This window comes from Rutilus rutilus (assembly GCF_951802725.1).
Source record: "Rutilus rutilus genome assembly, chromosome: 1".
In the NCBI taxonomy this organism is placed as follows: domain Eukaryota; kingdom Metazoa; phylum Chordata; class Actinopteri; order Cypriniformes; family Leuciscidae; genus Rutilus; species Rutilus rutilus.
The window spans coordinates 32381475-32405556 of record NC_140209.1 but is presented as its reverse complement, the minus strand read 5'-3'; the positions used below and the strand labels follow the sequence as shown (position 1 = coordinate 32405556).

Here is a 24082-nt window from a genome sequence, read left to right as displayed (position 1 = left end):
TGAGGAGTGTAGTGAAAACCTGATATTGTGACAGCCCAATAGAATTATATTACTTCAACTTTTTTTTTTTTATTGAAATATGACCCTTTCCTTTCTTTGTGAGATTCAACACAAATAAATGTCGATGTAAGCTCATTAGAATCAGAGAAGAGAAGTAAAATGCAGTAAAAATGTTTATTTATTAATTTAGATTGCCATAGATTCATGTAATTACACTGTTTTAGTTTTTCAAAAGGTCTTTGTTCATGTATCTGTGTCAGGCCATTCATCTTGTCATATCACACATGAGTAAAGCTTGAGGAGGTAAAATCTAAGGCACTTTATTGTGGCTGTTTACAAAGACACTCTGTATCTCTCAGCTCTCTAAAAGTCACTTTGGAGTTAGGCAATTTTAACAATGTTTAAGTAGTAAAACTCTCAATTTCGTTAATGTACACTAATCATCATCATTCAGGCTCAAAATGCATTTAACTTGCTGGTTTGTAGTGGGATAAGTCTAATGTCAAAGCCAGACATCCTAGAGGAGTTTCATCTTTCATCCCGTTGGCTTTGTGTTGTTGTTTTGGTTGTTAAATTGGGAGTGCACATCATCAACTAAGAATAACACATTAAAAGAATAATTCACTCTTACGGTCTCATCTATTGCATATTAGATAATTAGTTTGTCATTGCCAAGATACAGCTTGTGCTTTCTAGTAGGCTACCAAATCGAAGAAACCTCTTCAAATGCAATGCTATAAATATGAATAATGTAAATGCAAAAGAAGTGTCTACATGCTAGCAGAACTAATCTGAGTGGTTTCTGTCGCAGTATTGCGCTAACACTGCGCGCGGTCACATGTTAGAAGATGACCAGGTAGGTTCAGGCTACCTTCTCTTCTTCGTCTCAAAGGGATATCCTGCCTTCTTCAAAAGCACTGTACAGCTCCTCGTTCACAAGCTCGTAACGGCCTGCTCTGGAGTTCAGAAAGTAGATCTGGTCAGTTGTGAGCCGTGGATCGTATCCTTCCCTCTGCAATCTGGTCTTTTGAATTTTAAATGTTCCTGTGAAAAGGTAAGAGTAGGAAATCAATTCACAGCATACACACCATTTTTGAAATATTTGAGGAAAACAATGGGTCTTTATCAATCAGATTAACCATCATATGGCTATTGTGGCCAGTTAGATTCAAAATGTTAAATTTTTTTTAAAAATCACTAGAAATTACAATGAATAAGAATAAAAACAATGCACAATTATATTTAATCATTTATTGCATGCTCATCAATGGCAAAACAGTAATTAACAAAAAAGACATTTTTATTAAAACATTTAAAATTTCAGTGAACACTTTTGATTGATGCTGCAAACAAATGACTAAATCAGTTCTTCAAATTCTTTAAAACAGTTTAAACTGATTCACGTAAGTGAATCAAAACTAATCAACTCAAACATTATGTTTGCAAGTGCAACACTGTACACTTGTTTCCAACACTGTAATTAAAAAAAAACTTATTGCAACTATTTACCTAGCAATTCTGACTTTTTTTTTCTCAGAATCAAAAAATGAATATCTCAAAATTGTGAGAAATAGTCAAAATAAAAAAATCCTGAATTATGAGACAACTCTCAAATGTGAGAGTCAGAATTGAGATAACTCACAAATGTGGGAAAAAGAGTCCAGAGTTATGAGATAACTCACAAATTTGAGAAAAAGAGTCAGATTTATGAGATAACTCATAAAGAGTCCCAAATTATGAGATAACTCACAAATGTGAGAAAAAGAGTCCTAAATTATAAGGTAATAACTCACAAATGTGAGGAAAGAGTCCCAAATTGAGATGATAAACTGTAAGATAAAAAGTCACAGTGACCTTATTTATTTTATATTCCGGGGCAGAAACAAGCCTCAGTATCACTTTATTTTACAGTGTCCTTGTTATATAGATTACCTGTAATTACTATAGTAATAACAGTAAATTATGTGTAATTACAAGCAACTAACCCTAAACCAAACCCTAACCCCAATTATATAGTAAATAGATGTAGTTAATTAATATTACGCAGTACTTAAATGTATGATTACACTGTAGCAATGACACCTTAAAATAAAGTCTAACCCAAGCGTTCATACATTAACCCTTTCCCCGCCGGCATTTAAAAAATAAATTAATTGCCAGCCACCACCAACATTTTTGATCAATTCTCACAAAAATGTAATGGCCCCCAGAATATTTTTTTTGTATAAATATCTGCAATATTTCAGAAGAAAGAACATAGCCTCTGCTTGAAAAAAAAAAAAAAAAGAAAAAAAAAGAAAAAAAAAAGAAATATTTAGAGAAAATCGTCAAAATCTACAACATGCATAAGCAATGCTTTTATCGATTGTTCCTGCTGCTTTTTCGCCTGTGTTTTGATCCGGAGATTCTGTACTCTTTCAGAAGGTGTGTAATATGCACCCCTTACCGTATAACAGTGGAAACATGGAAAGCCGTAAAAATTCCGTCAATGGAGTTACTCTGTCCGGAAGGAGTTAATCATTGTAATATTCACAAAGTTGCTTAGCTTTACATCTCTAGAAAAACTACAGTGCATATATGGCAAAACACTCAATATATCGCCCAATCCAGGCAGTATGAGTTTTGGGGATCTTTCCTCACCTGTGGTATCTACACATGGGGAGATGCGTAGAAATATTGGCCGTGCGTATGGAGGAAGAGCTTGCTGAACTTCTCTCAGGAAAGAATTACAGTTAAAGCTTCCGGTTGAGTCAGCGATGGCAGCCATTCCAGCTTTTCCCTCCACACCTATACAAACACACACGTTTACATGTGTATATGGGGACACCAGAGGATTAGACTTTGGAATTATGGGTCCTTGGAAATTTAGGACAAAAGCTGCTTTTGTCTGTCTTACCTGGTACGTTTACTCCAAACACTGCTACATCAATCTGTCCCAACAGGGTGCTCAGTGTTCCTTCCACTTCAGTGGTGGAGACGTTCTCACCTTTCCAACGAAACGTGTCACCACTCCGGTCCCGGAAGTACATGTATCCAAGCTCATCCATAACTAAAACATCACCTGAGAGACACCATACCAAGAAAATAAATTTACTGAGTAGTGAATGTTATATTGTGGTTGCATTTGTGAGTTTTGTCCTGCAGTCTAAAACCATCCACAATATTTACATCCACGCTGTTAGAAAATATTAGACACTGCCACTTCTTTGCAGTGTATAAAAGGTGCACCTGACAGATAAGCAGAGTCATTTTTCCTGAACACATTGTAGGCGATCTTCTTCCTGGTGGCATCCTGACTAGCGTATCCATCAAACCGACGCAGAGGATCCTGCTGATTAATTCTCCCCACCAACAGCCCAGGCTCTCCTGTGAGCGGAAGACAATACATGAAGAGAAAGACCAATGATACGGGCACAAAAGACATCTCTGAGAGGAGAATGACTATTAATTCATTTAAATTAATTGTTACAGTTTATTACAGTAAAATGCCAACAACTTTTTACTTGATAAGTGTGCGTGAGCTATCTTTATTTAAAATGCATGCCATTTGCGGTGTTATATTTTATGTAATGCATTGATATTCAAAGATTTTAAAGTGTCCAAATACATATTGAGGCCACCAAATATTAAAATTGATGTAAAACCTACTGCATGACGACATGTTCAGCATATATGAATCAAACAAGAGTTTTCGGCTCTGAACGCACCAGGTCGGCAAGACACACACAGTCCGTGCTTGTCTCGAACCAGTTCCATGGTTTCCTCGTTCACTTTCACCAGTCGGATGGGGTACACATTAGGAAGAATGCGACTGTTAAACCCACAAGATCCAACCTGCCGTGTTGAGAGTGAGTTTTTAACCATTCGTTTAACTGTTACAACTGACAAAATTCATAAATCAGTTCAATATTTAACGTTCTCAGAACAACACTGATATCTGACCTTGCCGTCCATATTGGCAATGCTGCAGTTGCACTCGGTGGCTCCATAGAACTCGCCTATCTGTTTTACTCCAAAGCGCTCCACGAACGCCTCCCACACGCTCGGCCGCAGCCCGTTCCCCACAGCCAAACGCACCCGGTGCTGTCGCTCCGTGGGCCGCACAGGCTGGGACAGCAAGTAACGGCAAATCTCGCCTATGTACTGCACAACCTGGAAGAGAGGGAAAAAAACAGACTGTTGTGAGAGTAAGAACGACACACTCTTGTATTTATTAGTGAATTTATTCACTCACAACACTGAATCATTAAAGATGCTTGTAAGTGACATCATGCTCCGGGATATATTAATTTATTTAAAATTGCATTAACTCTTTCCCCGGCATTGACAGAATTTACCGTCATTTATGACACATCAGTTCACCGGCATTGACAGAATTATCCGGCAATTCGTGTTTTCACTGTTATACGGATACATTATCTGAAAGATATTCTGGGGGCCATGAAACTTTTGTGAAAGCAAACAAAAATGCTGGCGCTGGCTCGCAACTTAAAAAAAACATTGGCGGGGAAAGGGTTAAAATGCACTTCATATAAACAATGACTTGACATTAAACATCAAAATCTATTTTAATATAGAATTTGAAAATATAAGGTCAGCATGCCTTTTAGAAATATCAAATACATACCATTTTATTTTAAGTTAGTTCAGTGTCAAATGGCCAAGTTAGAGAAAACATTGCAACTTTCCAACTGAAAACTTGTTTTGAAAAAGTTGTGTACACTCTCGTCTCAGCCTGAGACGTCACACCCACGGAGAGTTGGGCTGAACATCTGATGCATATGGCACATGAAATGGGAAACACTTCAGAAGTTTCGAAGTCAACATCTGATTGGCTGAATTCTACAGGATTTTCGGGAGACGTTCTTTAATGTCCGCCTGAAACTAAAGCCACCGTGACCCTCTTAGAAGGAGAAAACTGTTGTGTTTCCAACTGTGACAATGAGTGCTTATCAGGATCAACTAAACACTGAATTTTCAAAAGTATGTGAAGTTCACAGTATGGACTCTTTAAAAGGTCAGGCCTTATTTATATGTGGAAATAAATCTGATATGAATCGCATACGAGCATTACGGACAGACCGGATTTTCTCGTGAATGCGGAGTCGTACATCATTGAAAAAGCAACGGTGACGAATGACGTACCAACCGCAGCGATTACAACAGCAATAATTTCTACATTCCCTCAGGCTGCAACTAGGGCTTTAAGACCTTTAGAGATGGTGCGGAAAGCAAAAGCTTTTATCATCATTTCGTCTGTGTCCATTGTAAATCACGCCGTTTTTACCTCCTTTTAAGCCTAAGCTTGTCAGGGTCACTTATCTAGCTTGGGTTGTTTCGTCAAGTGCATAGTGTAAATGGAGATATCAGATATGGGAAGAGTATTATTTTCCAAGCCTGGCCGACCCTTTGCAAGAACTTGGAAGGACCCCGGAGTGATCTAATTGTATTAGTTGTGCGCCCTCTCACGTCAATTATGGAAGCGGATATTTAGCAGCATATGTCTGTAAACATGAAAGAAAAGACGCTGACATCGCATAGCTGGCCAATTCATTCTTGTGTTCGGTTCTCTCGAACTGCTTGCTGACATTAAAAAGTGGAGAGATATGCTTCAAGCAGATGTTTGCACAACGTTCTTCAATGAATGATCAATGGTCTATTATTGATACTGACTTTACATTTTGACGACCTAAACATGATGCTGAACAAAACAAACTGTGATTGGTTGCTTTTCATGTCAATCAGAAGGCCTCTGGGCGGTCCTTGACCAGTGAAAGCAGCTATAGTGTCCAGCTCTTCTGCAGTTAGTCTGACGGTCTGGCTAGTGAGACTATGTACACTCAGATGTAAGGGAATATGAATTACTCAAAGCAAATTTTTGTTGAAAATGGTATATAGGCTTTTAAAAGACCATATGAAACTTATGCAAATGTACAATTTTCAATTGATCCTCATCTTGGGCATTCTTAGGGGGCATTTACACAAACTTTTTATGCGTTTTGGCCGTTCATTTACCTGACAACGGTTGTTGTGGGGGCCTGAAAACGCAAACATTTGAAAATGGGTTTTAAAGTGCAAGGTTTTGAAAACGTTACTGTTATCATCTCTGTGTAAACTACAAATTTGTAAACTACAAAAACTACAAATTTGGGACGGTGACGTCACAACGCATGCGTATTGTGTGTTCAGTCTAGAGGTGCGTAGTGTTTCTTTACAAAGTGACATGGCCTGGCATGAATAATGATCCGTGTGATCGGGGATCGTTTTGACTATGGGAGATAGTCAAATATAATAATATCGGGGATCGTTATGTCTGTACATGTAAAACGCAAAGGAAAAACGTTTCCATTTTTAGTACACTGTTGTCGTGCAAATGTACCCTTTATTTGCCATTAATGACCCAAATGTAAGTGACTTACAGTGCAGTTATGTTTGATACAGTCTTCCCAGAAGCGACTTGCTGAGAACTTCTTCTTGACCACCACGGTTATACCGTGAATCAGACACTGGCCCACACCCATAATATTACCTGTTAATGAGTAAATCCAACAGACGTTGAGCTATTTGTGAAATCTGCAACAGTATGTTTAATTTGAAACCAACAATATCTAACAGCTTATTTATAGAAATACATAGAGCCTATGAGGTCAGGAGCAACATGTCTGTGATATGCACAACACACCTGCTGAGTGGTAGAGGGGTAAACAGTCATAGATGATGTCGTCTGGCCGCATACGAAAAGAATGGTACCCGAAAGCAGCAATCCTGTAATACCTAGGAAATAGAAGTAGTTTAATAAAAGCTTGTTTCATTTCTAAGGAAAGCTGTAAGGTTGTGACGTGGCTGCGAGCAGGTTACCGACTGTGCACCACTATAGCAGCTTTAGGGAGTCCAGTGGTGCCAGAAGTGTAGATATAGAACAAACGATCTGTGTGAGAAAGGGAAAACACTGATGAGACATGGGTGATGCTTGGACTACTAGTTTAATGGTAACTGTCTAGCGTGCAGTGCATTATTCAGCAAGGATGCGTTAAATTGATTAAAAGTGACAGCAAAGACATTTATAATGTTACAAATAACTATTATAAAACCATAAAATATTAAACAGCACAAACTAGCATACCCATACCCATCATTTTCAAATGTAATAATATTTCACAATATTACTGTTTTTACTGTATATTTTGATCAAATAAATGCAGCCTTAGTGAGTATAAGATATTTAAAAAAAAACATTTTTGAAAACATTTGAATGATATGATATGTAGTTCCTGTTCAATTTCTTAATGTTTATTATTTGGTTAATTATTTAGAATCCTTTAGTAAACTTGAAATACAGTAACCTTTATTTAAGTAACCTTAAGGGTGCAGTGTGTGATTTTTAGGGGCTTCTAGTGGTGAGGTTACGAATTGCAACCAACAAAAGTTATGGCGGCGGACAGGAAAAGATGTCATCGTCTGAGACAGCAGAGAGTAGCCAGTTAAGCAATCTTTACAAAGGTTTCTTTACAAAGATAAATTAAGAAATGATGTTTACTTTATTATTCAGTAAAACTTTATGTTATTGCGAATATTATTGTTACTTGTTCATTATTGTGTCAGTGTTTTATTCGCTGACTTTAGCTAGCTTCCTTGCACGAAGAACAACATAGTAATGAAACGCGTTTGTCCGTTTAGGGCTACTGTAGAAACATGTCGGCACATTTCAATGTACGGGGACCCGCAGTATGTAGCCTATATAGATAGAAATGGCTCATTCTAAGCTAATACAAACAAAACGGTTCATTATATAAGGTCTTTATACACCACTGAAAACATAGTTATGTATATGATATTGCATTTCTGTCAACAGATCCCCCTAAATATTACACAATGCACCTTTAAATAAAGCATACTGGCATAAAATAAATAGCAATTTAGCTTTTGCTGTAGTATTGAAAATTGTATTGACAATTGCGAACTTTCATTATTAATATCAACCACTGAAATTTTGATGACATTCCTAGTGCACAATATACATACTACATCACGTAGTAGTTGGATATTCTGTGTTGGCTATGCTGAACATAGTAAAAATACGTTATTCTGACATTCCTAATTATTTCTTTACCCATATTTTCTGCCCTTTCTTTCTCGTTCTCAATCACACGCTTGTCTTCAAAAAGATTACCTTCTCTTATCATCAAAAGAGCTTTTAACAGAACTGAAGACCACTTGATTAATCACCATCACTTCACAAGAGTGGACACCATTTATTTGAGCTAATATATCTCTGAGACTACAAATCTAATTAATTTGCTACTCAAAGTTGTGTCTGATTCAGGGCTATTACACAAATAAACCAAACCCACTGCCAGCAGCACAATATGAAGTGTTCTTATAACGACTTGTGTAATGGTCAATCCACCATATTTGTAATGAATAGGCTAGTCTGAGGATGAATACAATCAAGGAGAAGTGGAACACACTCTTATTCCTAGGGAGGACACTAAAAATATACTTCACACACTAATAACTGACAATAAACACAACTAGTAGCCCTCAGGATCAACAGATAGACAAGGTTTACAAATCATTCTAATATCTGCCCTAAAGCCTGTCCTTCATATGGACTCAAAGCCAATTGTCTAGAAGTTTTTTTTTAAACTTACCTCCATAAAAACTTCCATAATGGCCCACAACACAAAGTTTTGCTACAAAACTGCAGCAGCAGAGATCATAAAAGCACAAGATGTGAAATAAATGTAACACTCCAGTGCGCTGATAGTCAAAGTGAGGTGAAATTACAAACACTAATAATACTTGAACCACCCATCAAGGACCTCTCGAAATGAGTCTCTACAGCAGGGGTGTCAAACTCATTTTAATTTTGGAGAGCTGGATTACAATAAACTTCAGCTTATGAAGGCCATTATTTTAATTGGTTACACTTAATGAATGGGTCACTGAATCATTCACTTAAACAATTTGTTAAAAAATGCAGTCATTCATTAACTAAACTACTGTGTGTTGCTTGGATACGTGCAATGGTTCAAAATAGAGGGAATGCATGGACTCTCTCAAAGCATTTTTAAGTAGATTTTTGCAAAGATAGTGATATACTCAATGATGTCAGCGCTAATATAACAACAGCCCAAACCCATAAAATAAATTAAATCTTTCCACATGCCAACTTAGGCCCTGTTTACACCTGGTATGAAGACGTGTTTTGGTCGATCGGATCACAAATAGAAACATCCTTTTTTACACCTGGTGTTTTAATCCGTCTCTTTTGTCCACTTTCAACCACTTCTTTCTATGGGCGTTTTTTCCCAGATCTTTCGATCTAATGGACAAAAATAAACTCACACAATTTACAAATGAACACGACCAAAGAAAAGAGAAAACCATACGGAGAGCATCAGCTTTCATTTCTGTTCTGACACAACTTGGGTCTTCAGCCGACAAAGTTTAAATCCCATCTGGCTAGTGCGCTTCCTATAATGTAGGGCTGTGCAATTAATTGAATTTCGATTTCGATTTCGGCTCCCAACGATCACCAAAATAGTACAATCGAGTAAAAACTATTATTTTGCCATGTTCTGTTTTGCAAGAACACTCTTATTTTGTCTTGTGTTCTGAATGACACGCGCACTTCTGCCCCTCCCGAAGCCGTAAACTCTCTCAGCTTGAATGTTTAAACTGATAAGATAAGACTTAAAGAAGTGAAAATGATGCAACGATGCAATGCAATGCTGGCCTGATTGTGCAAGTGACAATTCCGTTATGTCCCGACTCCTAAACGCGAGAGTGTAGTTTCAACGCTTGCCTTGTCCAACCCCTTTTGAGAGACAGAGAGAGAGAGAAGACGCAGCACCGCTGAACACTCACGCGGTTTGTGAAATTGCGTCTTTGCGAAAGTTTTAAAATGATAGATTTAATTTTATAATCTTTGTAGATTAATTTAGGCTATTCATACAATCTACTTGCTAAAGTGAATCAATGTTTGTGGGGGAATTTCCCGCATTATAAGAGGTAGAGCTGCGGGAAAAGGAAAATACTTATTGAAGTATTGTCTGTTATATTATTTATTTTAATAGTTTAAAAAGTACAATAAATGTTCAAATTTCGATTTTTTTAAGAATTATTGAAAGGTGTCTTTTTTTAATAAATGCAACATGTTCCCAAAATCATGTGAAATAACCGTGATTTCAATACTGACCAAAATAATCGTGATTAGGATTTTTTCCATAATCGAGCAGCCCTACTATAATGTCTACTTTTGCGGCTGTTCGAACGCTTTCGACCACATGAGCGTTTAGGCTACACTACGAAAGCAATCCGGTCTAATGTGTTTTCGACTACCTCTGGAAGTGTTCAAAAGTGGACAAGCTCAAAACATTTTAGACCACTTGTCGCCCACTTGTAATCGACCAAAACGCATCTTAATACCAGGAGTAAACAGGGCCTTAGACTCCTCCACGAGCCGTATCCGACCCATGGTCTGCGTGTTCGACACCTCTGCTCTACAAGTGAATCTCACCGTTGAAGCCCTTGGAGACAGTGCAGGGTGGTGGGTGTCGAGGGGCAGATGCCAGAATGGAGTCAATGGGCTGACATTTCAGAACGGCCATCTGGTCTGGACTGAGGTCTCCCGTGCTGAACCGCACCATGGTCTCACTCAAGGAAGAGCTCACTTCTGACAGGGCTACATACACACAGGGAGGCATGTGCATTTAGTTGAATGGTCCTGATCAAAGAGTCAAAGAGAAGGTTTTCGACTCACCGTCTGCTAGCTCTGCTCCAAACACCATCCCTCGGGATGCTGACACACCCACGCAGTGCAGGAGCGAATCCTTTCGGAGGTTGAAGTTAATGAGCGCAGCCTCCACACCGACTTTGGCCAGGCCAAGCCAGAGCGCCACTTGGAGAGGCCGGCTCTCCATGAAGAGCGCCACCACATCTCCTGAGCTCCAGCCCTGGCTCAGTGCCCAATGGGCCACAGCATTGGAGATCTGATCTAACTGGCAGAAAGTCCACGTTTCCCCAGTGGCTTCATACACGAGCGCAGGCTTGTCTGGGTGTTTAGCCACGGTTTGTGCAAAGATGGAGGGTATGGTGTTTCGGTGACGGATATGATGCCATAACGCCAGTTTGACCCTCAGCAGCACATAAAGCCCACTGATGAACAAGAAGAGGAATAATCAGTTATTCACACCTGCTTAAAATACTACATGTGAAGCATTAAGTAATCTTTTGTAGCTCTCATTTGAATATTCTAAGAAGTCATTCCTTAATATGTGCCACGCCAGATCCATTGTTAATGAAGTTGCTGTCACGTTTAACGTTGTTCAGGAAATTTTCATGCGCAAAATCCAGTCATTTTCAACAGGAATCAACACGATTCGGAATATTGTGAGGACCAAGTAGTTCCCCATGAAAATTCTGCAACAAGTACCGTTGGTTGCAGAACCATTGGTTCGCCGCATTGGTTGTGCTTCATACAACACTATACTATTGAAAATAGAATACATAAATAAGAAAGAAAATACACTTTATTTCCCTTAAAATATTTCTACCATGACTGCCCCTTGACAGCCGTTCTCACGAGTCTCGTAACCAAATGAAAATTCAGGAATGAGATAGGAAAGATTTGATTTGTCAAATTTGACAACAAACAGTTGGCATGAAACGGACCTTCTGACAGACTTTACTTTCATGTGATGTATTTCTGAGCATAGCTGTCAACATTGAACATTGAAAATAAGGGAGATTTCCCGGAATCCATCCCCAAAATAAGGGATTTTTTTTTTACACGATTCTTACCCACAAACTTAAAAAAAAGCACTAATCATAAACAGTCTAAAGAGTTTATAACTACACAATGTATATTAAAGAATGACAGACCAATGGATGTGTTTAAAGTGCTTTATTTATGAACAAAGTAAACATTACTTACACATTTTCATTTGCTACAACGTGTTTTAGCTTAATGTTGGGAGACAGAGTAAGAAAGAAACAGAGAGAAATAGACAGACAGACAGACAGAAAGAATGTGTGTAAGAGGCAGTTGAACAAATGGATAGAGACAGTAAAGACACATGTACACTGTCTTTCTCTCTCTCTCTCTCTCTCTCTCTCTCACACACACACACACACACACACACACACACACACACACACACACACACACAGTCTTTCTCACACAAACACTCTCTTTCTCTCTCTCTCTCTCTCTCTCTCTCACTCACTCACACACACACACACACACACACACACACACACACTGTCTCTTTCTCTCTCTCACTCACACTCACTGTCTTTCTCTCTCACACACACACTGTTTCTCCCTCACACTCTCAGAGTTTACATACAGTATTTATCAAATACCAGCAATCAAGGCATAATTTGGACCTACGTGGCTGCTTGTCAGGTAGTGGAAGGTGGTGGTCTCCCATTTACTCAAATATCGGCATAATGTCCTCGGTTTTGGTTGGTGGTTAATTGGGTGATTTTGGCCGTCGGCGTCCTGATCCATCATCGCACATCACACTCATCTACTCTACTCTACTCTCCTTGAAGTTCACTTCCCGGCCGCTACTTTTTCCCTCTTCCTCCCGCCGGCGCCGCTGCAACTGTCTTCCTCTTCTTCGATAGTAGCCTAAGCTACTGTGTGTACTGCCACCTGTTTTACTGGAGGTCTAGCGACATAAGCGCAAGCCACTTCACAGACACAGATAGTTGCGTGTTCTGAGTTAACACAATCAGAGCGTAAAAATACGGGATATTTTACGGGAAAATACTCAAACGGGAAGACAGCGGGAAAAGAGCTAAAATACGTGAGAAACCCGGAAAAAACGGGAGGGTTGACAGCTATGTTTCTGAGTGAAACTGCTATTGAAAAAAAAAAAAAAAAAAAAAGTAGGATGGGGCATAATTATCCATTGGTTGTTGTTTGGATTGTAAAAAGTGAGTATGTGAATAGTCATTTGATTTCATGCCAACTTTCAATTTCAAGTTCAAGTTTCAAGTTTCACAAAAAAAAAAAAAAAAACGTTTCATTCAGATTTGGTAGACACGATAAAGATACAGTTCTAAAACTTGTTCTAAATAAAAAAAGAATAGCAAAGTCCACACCACAACTATAACAATAACGGCACAGAGAAACAATATTGTTGGAATCACTTTCAGAATGATTTTATCCAGCTGATGAACAATAAAAACATTGACAGCCAATCAGAATCAATCCTTCTTTGAGCTCGAGGATGTGATGCAATGCCATTGTGCGCTGGTGTGGATGCTAATATTGTTGTCTTTCTTGATGTAAAAAGGCCTTGAATGAAGACAGTAATCAAATTTTTTTCGGCAAACTATTCCCTAAAGTTGGAATAGCCTAAGAGGCGGTTGTAAGAGGCGGAGTTTAAGCAGATGAAACGATTGGAGAAGTCTGTCATTTCAATGGAGTTATGACATTTTGTCACCATGAAATGAAAATGGACAATTCTTCTTTAAAAAAAAAAAAAATACTGCAGTATTTATAATAAATTATTTATCTGTGCTCCATGCATCAATTTTTTTTTTAATTAATGTGTCATCTTTAATCAACATAACTTCCCATTCCCATTGCAGGTCATCTCTTCTCTGCTGATGTGTTTACTTGCGAAAGGGTGAGATAACCTGTCACTCACATGAGATCCACCAATAGCACACCACAACCATCCAATCAATTGCTGATAAACAAAATAAAGTCCCGCCCTAAATTGTTTCTTGTTCGAGAAGCAGTTTCACTCGGATTTATGAAACAACAGGGAAGAAAATAGTAACTATCGCAACTTCCGTTTAAACATTACAAAGTCATTTAAAAAATAAACAAAAAAGCAGGCACAGATGAAAAGATCACAATAAGATACATTTAGAAAGCATTTCATGGTGACTTTAACTTTTTAGAAAGCAGAATTTGTATGATATCCAAAATATCAGTCACTCACTTGATGTCCCTTTTAGCCGTACGAACAACCACATACAGGTACCGCCAGCCTCCTGTTCCTAAGTAAACACCCAGACCTGCTGCGAGGCTCCAGGACCAAGATGCCCCAAACAGACGGAGCAGGCCCAGAGAACCGAAGGACAGGGAGCCACTCGCCACATAGTGCATCCTGAAACAGGTACATGATGCAGCACATTACTTCTCAAACACAGCAGCGATTGGAAGTCATCAATTAACATATTAAGTTAGCTATGACATACTGTCTACTGATTGTTTATGGTGGTATCATAAAATAATAAAACAGTGATGAAACCTTTAACCTTGAGAATGGTGTCGTCTTGGCGGCCCTAATTTAAAAACAAATGATCGTTGCGACGGAAGCGAATCAATCAAAACTAACTTTAGCTGGAAAATAACTTTATTAAAGAACCGCTATAAAGCCAAAACAATCTTACGTTAAATTATACATTTATCTCTGTAAAGCTGCTTTGAGACAATCTACATTGTTAAAAGCGCTATATAAATGAAGATGACTTGACTTGACTTGACCTTACCTATGGTAGACAAATATAGTTCAGCCAGCCCTGATCTGTCAAGACATGGGACGACCTTGCTGTGCAGTTAGAGGTTGACTGACCACAGTTATGTCCAAACTAGACCCCTGTGAAAGTTAACACGAGCGTCCGAGAACACAGAGCAGGGGGAACTTGCTATGGTAGTCCGTTATATGCAGAAGTACACTACTCGGGAAATATTTTCACTTCATGTGCAGCACGGTTTTGACAAACTATGTGTTTACTAACATCCACTGGCTGTTTGCACTTTGCAGGCAACAACATGTCATGAAGCCGGAGTTGGTGAGAAAGCTTTTCAAAATGGCTGAAAGAGGCTGTTTTTCACAATAAAAGTGTAAAAGTCGTCGTGTTCTCGTCATTGATGCTGTTCAAATTTTATGTTATTATTATTATTATTTATCATTACGTACTCAAATAACACAGACACGCGGGTAATTCTGTGACTTTATAAATCAGTCATGCACGTTGTTTTATGAACAGGTGACAGAAATCACTGTAATCATGGACATACTTACTGTTGAATGAATACATAGACACTTGGAACCCTCAAAAACGTAACCCTGTTAACAACAAGGAAGTACTAAAGTTACCTACTTGATACCTATTTATTATTGTAGCTACACACACACACACACACACACACACACACACACACACACACACACACACACACACACACACAACAGTTGCTGTTTTAGCCTATACAAATATTTTTAATAGAGCATATCCTGTCCATTAAAAGTACTGTAACATATAATTGTAGATGTTTTACCACTGACATTATTTTTTTGTGGGGCTCATGTATTTTTCCTAGTCAATAGGCTACATGTAGACTGAGATGAATGGACATGCATACAGATTTCTTTGCTTTCTCCGTGTACTATGGGGTCTTTGGTTGTAACTATAGTATTTTGCTGGTTACTATGATAAAAAATAAAATACAAAAAAACTATAAGGTCAACCCTTGTGAAAATGAAGTAGGCTACACTTTAGCCAGTTTGGAATGTTTAAATTGTACTGACAATCATTCATGGTAAACTAAAATATAGGCTACTTTAATGTCATTTCTATTGAAACATGTATGTTATGAATTTAAATACTTTATTTACACATTTGTAATGATGAAGTTAAAATATTGTAATGTCATTACATGTTCAGTGGTGGGCAAAATTATTAGAACACCTGACAGATCTGAAAATATTGACTTTATTTGCCTTCAAAACATGATTTCATTTAATAATGTTCATGAAACATGCAGATGGATAAATTATGGATATTTAGCCACTTTTACCTTTATTATTTGGTATGTCCACCTTTTGCAGCAATTACACCAGCACACCTCTCTGGCATAGTGTCAATATATTTCCTATAAGAAGTTCAACACTAATGGTATCCCATACCTTCTGCAACTGAAGCCAAAGGCTTTCCTTTGAATAGATCTGTTCTGTCCAGTTTATTTCCAAAATAAAATTTTCCCAAATTTGCTCGATGGTGTTGAGGTCCGGACTTTGACGGGGCCAGTCCAACGTTTTCAATGCTCCAGCAGATTCCTTCCGTCGCAGGTAGTTACGACAATAGTTAGAAGAATGTTTAGGGTAATTGTCCTCTTGAAAAATAACAACTGAAACCTCTTAAATATGCGAAGTGTTCTAATAATTTTGTCCAACACTGTATGTGCTTTAGTATGTTAGTCAACACATTAAAATAAGTGTACTTTAAATCACAGCACAAGATTATTAAAACATAATGATTTAAAATGTACTTTAAAAAAAAAAGTATATTTAAGTGTGCTAAGACATATAGTCATGAAAGTGTACTTTCTTTCAATACACTTCGACCCTGTTTACACCAGGTATTAAGATTCGCTTCACAAGAAGGCGAGGCAGACACAAACTTGTTTACACCTGTTGTTTTAATCCATATCTTTTGTCCACTAATGTTCCCACATCAGGTCAGTATGCAGAGAGTAGGCGGTCTTTTGTGTCTGTTCGAACACATTCGACCACAGGAGCGTGGTCACAACACACAGTTACACAACAGAAGCAATCCGATCGAATGCGTTTTCGACTACCTCTGGGAGTGGTTGAAAGTAGACAAGCTCGAAACATTTTAGACCTTGTTTACACCTGTACTTAGCGTCGTCCACTTGTGAAAGAAAAATCCTTTTGAGACTTAAAGTATGTACACATTCAATCAGTTAAGAGCACTTCTTTTCACTACTTAATTATACAAATTCTTGATAAATATTTGATTTCATATATTTTTGGTGAATGACCCACGTAAACATATTTGAAGTTAGTGTAAACAATGTGTAATCAGTGTAAACTCATTTGTTTTCTGTGTGAGTCTCTGTAGAAGCTGCTCTGTGTGAACACGGCTCTGTCCGGTTGCAGCAGCCGAAGGACTCTGCGCAGAACCGCTCGCCGCAGGAGGATGTAAACCCATGGATCCAGAATCTGGTTCCAGCTAGCCAAGCGCAGAGCCAAGAGGAACAGCTTCTCACACTGACGCACCGGTCTGCTGATTCCTTTATAAAACCTGCCAATGGATATTAGTATGTAAATCTGCGAAATGAAGAGGAAAACAGTCAAAAAGTCCAGAAACACAAATGCAGTGAAACACAATCAATTGCACAACGCCTCACTCACAAGAAAGGGACTCCAGCAGACGCAGGAGACCACTGTTATCCCGGCCAGCTGAGTCATCATTTCCACATCCAGGGAATGCAGAGACGAAAATGAGAAGGATCCATCTTTCCGAGCAGCGTTTAACTTAACACATCGGTCCTTAAACCTTGCCTGGAGCAATTTCAGCCCGCTTATAGTATTAGACACAACAGAGACGCTCAATGTTACAAGCCCCAGTATGGAAAAAGCCAACGCAAGGTTGGCGTCAGCGATGGAAAGAGGACTGTTCACAGGTAAGAAACACCAGGTGCCGGGAAACTGTGGCTTGTAGTTGCCCACTCTCAGCAAAGGGAGTCCCGCCAAAGTGAGAGCCGTGAAGGCGATCAGGAGCACGGTGAGGCGGACGCGTGTCATGGTGACGACCGCCGGGTGCAGGAGAGGTTTCGTGATGCCTATGCAGCGCTCCACTGCCATCGCACTGCCCAGCAGCAGCGGGCAAAGGCCGAAAAACACCATGCAAGCTCCAAATAGTTTGCAGTAAACCTGAGGAGGCTCCACTGCTACTGCTGCCCCGTGATGCTTCACCCTTTCAAGATGGAGGTGAAGTGCAAAAGAGCCTGTGATCAGGTGACCTGCCAGGTCGCTCAGAAGCAGGGCTGAAGCCAGCAGGAGGAATGGCGCTTTGGCCCGTCGGCGGAAGCAGGCGGAAGAATGGGCTAGGATCACTAGAGCGGTTAGGTTTGAGAGGGCACCGAGGGTCATGGTGAAGTAGGACATCCCAAACGCTGGTGGGTTAATCAGAGAAGGAGTTGTTGAGTTTACTTTTTGGTTGTCAGGACAGAAAGTTGTGAGATTATATTCAGAGTGCTGGCATAAAACGGGGAAGGAAGAGGCGAAAGGAATATCCATGGTGTGGCTGAAGGACACCTTAAATCCTTAAAGAGGGTCTGTGATGAAACTTTCTCTCCGGGGATGCTCCTGCCGGGAGCTTGATTGTAACCGTGGTCTGTAAGAATGGATTCATCTACTATTGCTGTAAGCAAAATCATTCAGAGAGAGCAATTCAGACTAAATATTTATCTCTGTAGTCTACATTAAAATTCAAGACTGGAATCTTGCTTGAGGAAAACTCTGGCATCCTTACATAGCAAAATGAGGCTGGCTCAGTAGAAATAAATATTGCTGACAGGAAGACAAAACCGAACAAGCCGCTTGGCATAACAATTGAATTATAATTGAACAATTATAGAATTTAATAATTTTTAATACAAATGTGACATTGAAAATATGTTAACAGTTATTTGGAAAACACTTACATTCAACCCATTGCCAGATGGATTTCCTTTGACACCAGAGTTATTTTAGTATCATTATACACTTCTTGTTAGTATTTTTTTAAAATATTTATATGTATATGTGTGTGTGTGTGTGTGTGTGTGTGTGTGTGTGTGTATGTATATGTACTATATCAGATGAACAGTAATACATTTAAATACAAAATGAAAGGTAATAAATAAGAATACACAAAGAACAAGACAATAAAGCATTATTACACTGAGAGCGTATCAATCACAAACGATGTTAAGAACAAGCTACTCAAAGAGAACACGATTCTTTTATGATTTTTATTATTCAATAGTATTTTATAAAAGTAAGTTCTTTATATACTTCTTCATTTCAGATTTCTAATTCATTTTGTTTTATTTTTGTACTGTTGAATTTGCTCATCCAATTATTTATTTGAGGATGCAATGCCTTCATTGCCTCCTCTGAGAAAACACCCCTGCTACAAACAGAAAGAATTATTACTAAATGAAGGCAAATAATTGAGGGTAAAATAAATAAATATTGGCATTTTTACTGTTGGCTGCATTATGGGAAAAGTGTTGTTGATATTTATGGAATTAATTAAAACTTTTCTGTTTTCAGTTAAAACGGTGTCGCGTAAGCGGCCTCTAAGTTGATAATTAATGATTTTTACAATGGTTGTGAATCAATCAAAAACTTACTTTAGCTGGAAAATAACTTTATTCTAGAGCTGTTGTAAAGCCCAAATAATCTCTGTTACTTTAATTTCCTATTATCACTGTAAAGCTGCTTTGAAACGATCTGTATTGTTAAAAGCGCTATATAAATGAAGGTGACTTGACTTAAGGCTATTTGCCAGGAGGAACAATGATCTTCTCACACGGGTCAATCTTGTAAGAATATAGCCAGCGTATCTCTCCTTTTTCCACTTCTGCCGTACCAAAAATCCCTTCATTTATCTTCCTCTCCCTCCAGCAACACTGTCACCCTCTGCTCACTTAATTCACGCCTTTGTGTTGTCCCCTCTCCTGAATCTGTTTGCTAGCATTAGATTTGTTCTGTGAGGTACAAGTTTATGTTGTGTTCACACAGTGGTGTACACAACAAAATGTGTTGTTTTTAACTAGCTGTTCTGACCCGTGAAATCAACTTCCATTATAGGCCTATACTTTAAAACCTTGATTTTCTACTACTGCTAGTTAGAATCAGTTGGTATTTATAATTTAGCGGGAGGGGACATTCTCATTCTAGAAAGCATTTTATTGGGCAAAAATGTGGATTTGTAAATATAGTCCAAAATGAGTCATCAATAATTGTGGTCCGTTTCCTGGGAGAGAAAGACTGTAAACTGTAAAGGTTTATCTGTTAAAAGTTCACTAGCACTATAGCAACTAACGAACATGAACAAAGAGCTCCCATTTTGATTGCCCTGTTCTTAAAAACACCCCCTTACGAACATTAACCATGGTTTTAATGTGGTAAAATTGTAATAACCAAAGTTTTTTGGCAGATAGATTACCATTTGTATATCCTCAGTTTTACTACAAATACCATGGTTAAACTACGGTTAGTGTAGCAAAACCATGGTTAATTTGTGGTGACCATGGTTTAACTACAATATTTTTTCGTAAGGGCTGGAATTAAGGTGCGGTCACATTTGTTTGAATTTCCGCAGGCGAAATCCAGTCTTTTCAATAGGTATCCACGCAATCGTTTATTGCAACGGTTTTGTTTTTCACAGATTCACCACAATGACCAACAGAAAGCTGCTTGGTTTGAAAGTGTTTCTGCGTGAACGGTGCTTCTATTGACAATATTGACAATATACCGCAAAATTTTGGTAATGTGACCACACCTTTACAGTGACAAAATTACTTGTGTCACAGTATTTCTTTTCTTTAAATGCTGTGCACTCTCGTCCAACAGCTGCTGACTGCCATATAGGTTCTCCATCAGAAACTCAAAAATTATGTTTTTTTTTTTCTTTCAGACAGACAAAGATGGGATAATATCTCATGGTGGTGAGGTGTACTCTAGTCTAAGGGGTTTTCACTCTCAGAAAATGGACTTGAGAGACTTGAGAAGGCAGACTTTGTCTATCTTTCAGTCTTTTTTCTTTTCCACTATAATACCATGCTGCCCCACAATGCCCCAAAATGATGCCGCTGAGGCTGTAATGGAGTAATCAGTGCAAATTGTTATTTTTGTTACAGTTCCCTACCCTTTGTTCTCCCTTTGTGCAGTCACACATTTAGTCTTTAAATTTTACTTTTCTTTTTAAATCTTTATTCTACTTTTCTTGGGCACCATGGTGACAATTAAATTTATTTCAATGTGAGATTATCAGAAGACTGACAAAACGCAGCTATTTCCTTTGTGAGAAAGTGTGAGGACTGTGTGAAAGGAAGCCAGTATGACCATATCAGGTCACTGAGAGCCCAGTTTGTCTGTGAGGAATTTCAAGAACATTTCACTCAATGCCGTCACATTTTAAAGTTGTATTTTATGACCCTTTAAAACATTTAGATATGTTTTGGTATTGCTTTCTCAAATTGAACCAGAGACGCTCAACACTGGAAGGACCATATTTTTGTTGTTTCCTTCATACTTTGATTTACAATATAATACAGTATCTGAATGTGCACTATTTTCAATCCTGTCAGATTCCCAATTATGAGAAGAAAAGAAATCAACTTTGAGACAAATCGAATAAATGTAGCTCTCATGATATCAGCATGATGGGTGTTGATGGTAATTACAGTCATAGTTATTAAATCACATCATAAATGGTAAAAATTATATTCCACATTTACATATTTACATTCAAAAAGCCTCACCAAGATGCTGTGCATGTATGAAATGAAGGTCTAAAACAGAAGAAAAGATGTGTGCTTGACTCACCCAGCGTCCCAGTGTCTGTTTGTCCTGTATATATTAGCGACAGCAGTACTTCTCCCATGTGCTTCAGACAGCTCTCTACCTCTGATCATTCCACAGTCGTGGAGCAAATCAGCCCTCTCTCTCTCCCACACTCTCATCTCTCTTTCTCTCTCTCTCCTTTCTCCATATTCGACCTTAACCTTGAAAAGCATCCACATTTTCTTTAGAAACACACAATCCTCAAGCTGTTCATTGCTGAGGTTACATATAATTTATTTTTGAGTGTGCAACAGTAAGTTCAATTGTGGTATGCATTATATATACTTTTGAGCAAATTAAATATCTAAACATCTGCCGTCAATAACTGAGCTGCAATCCAATTTTGCTCCTGAGAGAGCAAAATGTTAAAAGTCTTCGCCCACGGCATGGAGCACCTGTGGATTGAAATTGCCAATACAGAGACACTCATAATGACAGTGATTTCCCCAGCTTATTTGATTATGTGTGCATTCCCTTCTGAGATAAATGGTATTGCTTCTTTTCTCTAAAAATACACACATTGTTTTTTTTTTAAGTTTCATATTTAATAATATAATATTCATAATAATAGCCACTCCCCAACCGTCAGATATTAAAACGGACTAAAATATAATTGGTTGCTTAAAAACAAGATGATTCAAATGCCTTTGGTTCTCAACTGGGAAGTGGGAAACATGAGCTGCATGTCTGTTCTGACTGGGTCACTCCTCCAGCAGGGAAGAACAATTCTAAATGTGCATAATAAAAAGCACAACACAGGATTACCAAGTTATAAAATAAAATGTTGATTTTGCCAGCTGTCACTTGGAAAAAACTAGCCAAACTGGCATATGGCATAATAGACCGGTTGTGTTATCTCCTCAAAAACAGAAATTAAAACTTTTTCTTTTTTCTTTCTTTTAAAAAAAAATATAAATATTGATGAATAAAACAATGTTTCAAAATAAATTGATTTGATTTTGAAGTAAAGTAACTTTTTGAAGTAAGTTAAATTTACAATTTTATTACAATTTTGAGGTAACATTTACTTCAGCATATGTTCCAGTTAAAGGGGTCATATAATGGTACATGCACTTTTACAAGTTGATTGTACTGAAATGTGTGTTGGCAGTGCCTGTACACAACCATCATAAAATGATAAAAATCCATCCAGTGTTTTTTTTTTATCTCCTTATATGTTTTCCCGTCTCAAATCAAGCTGTTCGACCGTGTGACGTCACGATTGTTAATTGACAGCAGCGTTTCAACACAGACCCGCCCTCGCTCGTGAGCGAGCCGTCATCATAGTCCGCGCGGTCATTGTTGATACGCTGGAGCAGAATGGCGTCTAAGCGATTGTGGTGTTCTTGGGTGTAATTAGGAACACAGCATCATTTTGATGTTCCTAAATCCGAACCGCTGAAGACGCAGTGGCTGAGTTTTGTTTTCGAAGGGAATATTCTCCACGATTAACGTCAATGCTTTCATGTTTGCGCGAATCATTTCTCACCAGATTGCTTTATAAAGGAGGGTCAGTATAAAGCTGGTTTTGCTCAGAAGCTGCTCCTGAAAAAAAGGATCGGTACCAACTATTCGTGTTCCTGCTGCACCTCCAGAAGAAGTGAGTGTAACGTTTTATTAACCTTTATATTAATCTTTGCAAATCGCTTGCACGCTTCACAATGAATGTGGCTAAGGTTTACACTCAGGGTACATTACGGCATGTTTTCTATGTACGACGTTCTCAATATAATTCATAATCCCATGTTTATAATGAACAACGCGTTATGTTTATTGTGTTATTACAAACTGTGTACGCAGGTGTTAAAGTTAACCTGGTAATACTACACTAAGCTTACTTTTGTAGATGGTTTATAACGGTGTCTGTTACTGATTAAGAAGTAATGTAAAAAAAAAACAGTTATAAAACAGTAAAATCATAGGTGTCCTTCAACTACTGTTAGAAACATTCCTGCCGTGACCTCATGTCAGTGCTTCAGCCCTGACAGTTGTACCTAACACTGCATCGATAACATTACGCATCACTGACAAGCCTACATTTACCGTAATTTTTTTTTTCATGACCATTAGCTGTAACATCAATCTGTCAATGAACTAACGTATACATCAGTAAACACATAGCGTTCGTATCTCACTACTCTACCCTGCCAGTACATACAAAGATAGATCAAAGTGACATTACGTTAACCAACCATTCAGAAACGTCCTGTTCGAGCCTTAATTGTCGAACTTCTTCGGGGCCGTCATCTTGTTCCGGCTCCGACTCCGGTTCAAATTGATACGGTTGCACAGTGTCCTCAGAGACTCCCGCTGCCATTCTTCAAAATATACCCTCAACTGTTGTCAAGGCAACACTCAAAACGCCCCACAGAACAGAAGGGTGGGGTGAGCAAAGCTCATTATCATTTAAGGACACATGCACTTAAACGGCGTGCTGAAAACAGAGCTGTTTTTGACCAGGTAAAATTAGTGTTTTCTTACAATACTAATGAGAATTTTTAATTCAAGTATATTACAAACTTTTCATTTAAACCCTAAAGAATCATATTAGCTTGTACAAAAATGGCATTATATGACCCCTTTAAATGTTTTTTTTTTTTAAATAAAAGCCTACCTTTCATTACCTCTCAAGTATTTATAGCCTATACACTCACGTGTATTATTTTTGTGATTGGACCAGTCGATGT

The 24082-nt window shown here is 38.3% G+C and overlaps 2 protein-coding genes across 4 annotated transcripts; both read right to left on the bottom strand.

Moving 5' to 3' along the window:
• Positions 1 to 79: 79 nt before the first annotated feature.
• On the bottom strand, positions 80 to 14839 carry slc27a1a (solute carrier family 27 member 1a). 3 transcript variants are annotated; one of them, XM_084413007.1, is made up of 14 exons: positions 14521 to 14839; positions 13968 to 14135; positions 10766 to 11160; positions 10523 to 10687; positions 6859 to 6928; positions 6683 to 6774; positions 6420 to 6529; positions 3943 to 4152; positions 3708 to 3834; positions 3229 to 3366; positions 2897 to 3061; positions 2641 to 2787; positions 872 to 1044; positions 167 to 594 (listed from the first exon to the last, which is right to left on the bottom strand). In XM_084413007.1, exons 2-13 carry the CDS (start codon positions 14132 to 14134, stop codon positions 887 to 889), a joined length of 1944 nt encoding a protein of 647 aa, XP_084269133.1. In that variant the 5' UTR covers position 14135; positions 14521 to 14839; the 3' UTR covers positions 167 to 594; positions 872 to 886. The 3 variants fall into 3 exon arrangements, with proteins under 3 accessions (XP_084269132.1, XP_084269133.1, XP_084269134.1); XM_084413006.1 differs by having other exon boundaries at positions 80 to 1044; XM_084413008.1 differs by lacking the exons at positions 167 to 594; positions 872 to 1044 and adding an exon at positions 1051 to 2499 and having other exon boundaries at positions 14521 to 14834.
• A 556-nt stretch (positions 14840 to 15395) lies between these two features.
• On the bottom strand, positions 15396 to 21468 carry ptger1c (prostaglandin E receptor 1c (subtype EP1)). The gene is made up of 3 exons (XM_084413132.1): positions 21378 to 21468; positions 17190 to 18201; positions 15396 to 17105 (listed from the first exon to the last, which is right to left on the bottom strand). Exons 2-3 carry the CDS (start codon positions 18075 to 18077, stop codon positions 16857 to 16859), a joined length of 1137 nt encoding a protein of 378 aa, XP_084269258.1. The 5' UTR covers positions 18078 to 18201; positions 21378 to 21468; the 3' UTR covers positions 15396 to 16856.
• Between the last annotated feature and the right edge of the window lie 2614 nt (positions 21469 to 24082).